This window comes from Nansenia antarctica, assembly GCF_963989245.1.
Source record: "Nansenia antarctica genome assembly, chromosome: 11".
Classification (NCBI taxonomy): domain Eukaryota; kingdom Metazoa; phylum Chordata; class Actinopteri; order Argentiniformes; family Microstomatidae; genus Nansenia; species Nansenia antarctica.
Genome location: NC_137681.1, coordinates 12318667 through 12323666, shown reverse-complemented (window position 1 = coordinate 12323666; position 5000 = coordinate 12318667). Strand labels below are relative to the sequence as shown.

Here is a 5000-nt window from a genome sequence, read left to right as displayed (position 1 = left end):
CCAGCTCCAACACCTCCTGGGTGTAGATCCGGAAATGCTTGGCCTGCGAGGAGACACACAGACACACACACACACACATACGCGCGTGGACACACGAGCATACGCACAGACGCAGGCACCAAGGCACGCACACACAAACACGCGCACACACATACAACCACACACAGATCCAGGTTATGTCATAATAACATGAATAATAAATATGCCATTTAGCTGACGCTTTTATCCAAAGCGGCTTACACTGCATTGAGTGCCTACTGTATATACGGTCCCAAGGGGAATCAAACCCCAAAACCTAAGCGTTGTTAAGCGTCTAGTTGGTCTACCAACTGAGCCACAGGGGAGCGCAGAGGAAGGGATCCACGTTGAGATTATGTCTATGATGATGATTTTTTAGCACAACAAGACACGGAAAAACAATTCAAACTGGCTTTGTTTGAAGCTCGGCTTTGCAAAGTGTCACCTTGGGAGTTTACGGCCTGTTCTGCTTCATCAGGAATAATGAGAGAACGGCAGGAGAGAGAGAGAGCTGTCTGGATGCAACCCTCAACCAGAGGGAGAGAGAGAGATGTCTATAAAAGAGGGAGCCGGGGGATGAGGAGGACTGATTTATGATGTAAACAACTTCCAAACGAGAGCACTGTGTTCAGAGGAACAGTAGGGGAGGAGAACTGTTAAGGCCGAGCTACGGTGTACAATGCCACAGAAGCACCTAGATAGATGAATCAGGACGTAGACAAATCAGTGTGTGTGTGTGTGTGTGTGTGTGTGTGTGTGTGTGTGTGTACCTGGTGCTGAGGTAGGTTGACGTGTTTGAGGAGAGCCTTCAGGGCAGTCTCTAGCTCGTGGTAGAGCTGTGGTGCTGGACTGTCGGCCGACCGCTCCGCTCCCTCCCTCTCTCCCTCTCCCTCCGTTCTCTCTCTCTCTCCCTCCGTTCTCTCTCTCTCTCCCTCAGTTCTCTCTCTCTCTCCCTCCTCCGGAGTCGAGGACAGCTTCTGGAGCCAGTCCCACTCCTCCCTGGGAAAAAGGGAGAAAGAAAAAATAAAATAAAAAAAGAAAAAAAAAGAAAACTCACATAAGCAGAAACTCTCTGATTGGTTCTGATTGCTGAAGTGGTTCTGGTGGCTCCAGCTGGTTGGAGCAGAGTTCTGGCAATATCATGTGTCATGTTGTGTGTTTGATTTGTCACTTGTCTGCATGCAAGTGTGTCTCTCTCCATGAATCTATTTCCACGTGTGTGTGTGGGTGGTTGTGTGTGTGTGTGTGTGTGTGTGTGTGTGTGCGTGTGTGTGTGCGTGTGTGTGTGTGTGTGTGTGTCTGTATGTCCCATTATGGAACAGGGTCTCCAGGGACTTTCCTTGAGCTGTGGATGATGTTCAGCCCCCTGCGATTCTCTGTGGTCCAGTTCCTGGAAACCCACCGTAAATCTCTCTCTCTTTAACTGTATATGTGTGTGTGTGTGTGTGTGTGTGTGTGTGTGTGTGTGTGTGTGTGTGAGTGTGTGTGTTCTCCTCTTTGGCCGCCCAGTGAATGTGTAGGTGTGTGTTCCCCAGTAACTGCCCCTCTGAGTGTGTGTATAATACCTTCACTGTGTCACCTCCACCACCTCAGACCACCATCACAAACAAGCAGCTCATTCACACAACAACAACAACAACAACAACAACAACAACAACAATGTTGTTCTTGTGGTGGCGCTATGCAAGGACAGTGGTGGGATCTGAAGATGCTCTCGTCTCTTTCCCTTGTATATCCACCTTTCCTTTCCTTTGCTCTCCTCATCTCTCTCTTTCTCTCTCTCTCTCCCTCTGTCTCTCTCTCTTTTTCTCTCTCCCTCTGTCTCTCTCTCTGTTTCTCAGTCTCTCCCCCTCTCTCTCTCTTCCTCTCTCTCCCTCTGTCTCTCTCTGTTTCTCAGTCTCTCCCCCCCTCTCTCTCTCTCTTCCTCTCTCTCTCTCTCTCCCTCTGTCTCTCTCTGTTTCTCAGTCTCTCCCCCCCTCTCTCTCTCTCTTCCTCTCTCTCTCTCTCTCCCTATCTCTCTCTCTCTCTCTCTCTCTCTCTCTCTCTCTCTTCCTCTCTCTCTCTCTCCCTGTCTCTCTCTCTGTTTCTCTGTCTCTCCCCCTCTCTCTCTCTCTCTCTCCCCTCGCCTGACCACGGTCAAAACATTCTCTTGTTTCTCTCAACAGCCAAAAGCTCCGAAATATTTTCTGAATCTGTGCATGAAAATACATGAGGCATTGGCGCAGACACTCGGATCCAAATACACACTGTCTGCCTGTCCGCAGTGTTTTTTCACAGTCAGAAGATGAAGGGGGAAAAACACAGTCCAATTTTTCCCTTTGTCTCTCACTTCACACTTTCCAATGTGCGGCCCGCCACTGCTGTCTAGTATCCAGGAATTCCTTCCATCGTGGCCAAAGGCGCATTGCATGAATACTTCTACCTGCCTCCTTCAGCACTGGGCCAATGCAATCAGATCTGATACACACACGCACACACACACACACTCACACACACACACACACAGACACACACAGAAGCAGAAACACACACACACACACACACAGAGGCAGAAACGCACACACACAGAGGCAGAAACGCACACACACACAGAGGCAGAAACGCACACACACACACACACACACACACAGGCAGATACACACACACACACACACACACACACACACACACTCACATAGGCAGATACACACACACACAGGCAGATATGCACGTGCACACACACACACACACACACACACACACACACACACACACACACACACACACAGTGTAACGTAATCCTCCAGCAGAGGCAGATTAGCTGTTTCAGTCAGAGCAGAGAATGTGTGTAATGCCGTGAATGCCAGCTGACAACATGTCGAGGGTGTAAACAGCCTCCATTCCTCAGAGTTAATGTTCTGACGACAACCACCTTGCCAACTCCCAAATATAACACCACCCACAACGAGACCGCTCTGCTATGAGTCAGCAGAAACACTAATGAGACAGATGGTCATTCTCTAATTGTCCCCTGACCCTCGCTTAACAGCGTTCTGATTCTGGTGCGGGATCATGAAACGTGTTGGGCGGGGGGGGGGGGATGGGGGGTGCGGGGTGCGTACCTGGAGACGTTGGCGTTGTCGCGGACCCGGGCGTGGCACAGCATGTTGGGCATCCTCTGGGGCACCAGGACTCTGATCTGGTCCACGGAGCTGCTGAGCTTCAGGTACCCCAGGTAGAGGCCCGGGCCCAGCCGGTGCTGGCTACGCCTCTGGTACGCCAGGATGTCCTGGAAGGGGGGGGGGGATGGGGAGAGGGACATGGAAGAGTTACCTGTAGGTTGATAAGTAAGAGTGTGTGTATACGTGTGTGTGTGCGTGTGTGTGCGGGTGCCGGGTGTGTGTGTGTTGTGTTTACCTGTATAGTAATGACCAGGATGTCCAGGGCGTAGGGCTCCTCCGGGGTGGACAGGGACTTCCTCTGGCTCTGCAGCTTGGTCACCTGCATCCACTTCCCGTTGAAGAACGAGTACTGGCTCTCCATGTCCCGGATCGTCACCAGTAACACGTTGCCGTGGCGATCCTTGATGGGCTCGTAGTGGACCCGCCCCAGGTTGTGTGTGCCCAACAGGTTCTGAGAACACACCGGAACAGTCAATCATCATCTGGCTGCCGATCTGCTATGTGTTATGGATAGGATTTGAAATATAAAGAGGTTAAATTCCATTACATTTTAGGCATTCAGCAGACGCCTGTGTCCAAAGTGACTTACAACAAATGCATTTGTCAAAGTAAGTGAGTCGTCTATCCTTCAGTCATCATAAGAAATAGTAATCCATGCCAAAACCAGGGGCCACTGGCAGTTACAATGAGAGATCTGTGTCTATCAATCAACAATCGATCGTCGTTAATATACATGGTATCGACTGATGCTTTACTGTTCCAATCCGACAGTTCTATGAGTTATCAGACCTGCAGTTGACCGGCGGCAGCCAGCATCTTCTGTCTGGCCTGGAGGGTGGACGAGGAGGACATGGACACAGACATGCTCTGTCTCAGCCACCGAACATCTTCCCACATACACGACAACTATAGACAGAGTCAGAGAGAGAGAGTGAGAGAGAGACAGAGAGAAAGAGAGACAGGGGGGGGGGAGAAAGAGAGAGGGGGGGGAGAGAGGGAGGGAGAGAGAGAGAGAGGGAGAAAGAGAGAGTGGGAGAGAGAGAGGGGGGAGAGAGAGAGAGAGAGAGAGAGAGAGAGAGAAAGAGAGAGTGGGAGAGAGAGTGGGGGGGAGAGAGAGAGAGAGAGAGGAGAGATGGGGAGACAAGAGGGGCAGTGGAGGATATGAGAGACTTCGCTTTCATAATGACTGCGGATGTCCACTTCAGGCATTTTTATTTCAATCTGCCGAGAACTGATGGACTACAACACCCACAATACCTTAGTAAACCACAGGAAGTCCTGCATGAGAGTGCTGCCATAGGAGTCGTCCACCTCCACGATGGGGATCTGGTCCTCCGTTGTCACCAGCAGACTGTCCTTGTGGTAGAACACCGTTGCCAGGTAAACCCCCCTGAGAAGCAGCGCAATGGAACAGGCCGACCGAGTTACGGAACACAAGCCACTTGTCGGAACAGTCCATGATATCATGAAAGGGGGGGGCGGGGGGGTGCAAAGAATAAACAGACATGAAATATTGACAAACTTACCTTTTGAGTGTCTTGACAAACTTGTTGGAGGAGTTGAACAGGTGCTTGAGACTTCTGGAGACAGACTGCTTCCTGCTGGGGTTCTGCAGCTTTGACGTATCTGAGAGAGGGCGAGAGAACAGCGTAGGAGGGAAACTCATTATATACAGGTACTTGTCTTTTTACTACTGGGTACAGACGCACAAAGGGACACATCCTGTTCGTAATCTCTCTACCAGTCACCCGCTGTCTGCCATCTCTATTCAGCCGTGTTCTATTTCAAGATATTATTCTCCACAGGGAGAGAGGACAAGAA

General features: G+C 50.6%; 1 protein-coding gene across 1 annotated transcript in view; it reads right to left on the bottom strand.

The window, feature by feature from the left end:
• The window catches only part of ankfn1a (ankyrin repeat and fibronectin type III domain containing 1a), a gene marked incomplete at its 3' end in the record, with an annotated part of 31174 nt that overhangs the window by 7264 nt on the left and 18910 nt on the right, over nucleotides 1-5000 (bottom strand). The window contains exons 8-15 of the mRNA XM_080542286.1: nucleotides 4706-4805; nucleotides 4437-4569; nucleotides 3969-4085; nucleotides 3415-3630; nucleotides 3120-3286; nucleotides 966-1017; nucleotides 789-923; nucleotides 1-43 (exon numbers count right to left, since the gene is read on the bottom strand). The exon at nucleotides 1-43 is cut by the window's left edge and continues 126 nt beyond it. Coding sequence (XP_080398412.1) covers nucleotides 1-43; nucleotides 789-923; nucleotides 966-1017; nucleotides 3120-3286; nucleotides 3415-3630; nucleotides 3969-4085; nucleotides 4437-4569; nucleotides 4706-4805 — 963 coding nt within the window. The remainder of the gene's footprint in view (nucleotides 44-788; nucleotides 924-965; nucleotides 1018-3119; nucleotides 3287-3414; nucleotides 3631-3968; nucleotides 4086-4436; nucleotides 4570-4705; nucleotides 4806-5000) is intronic.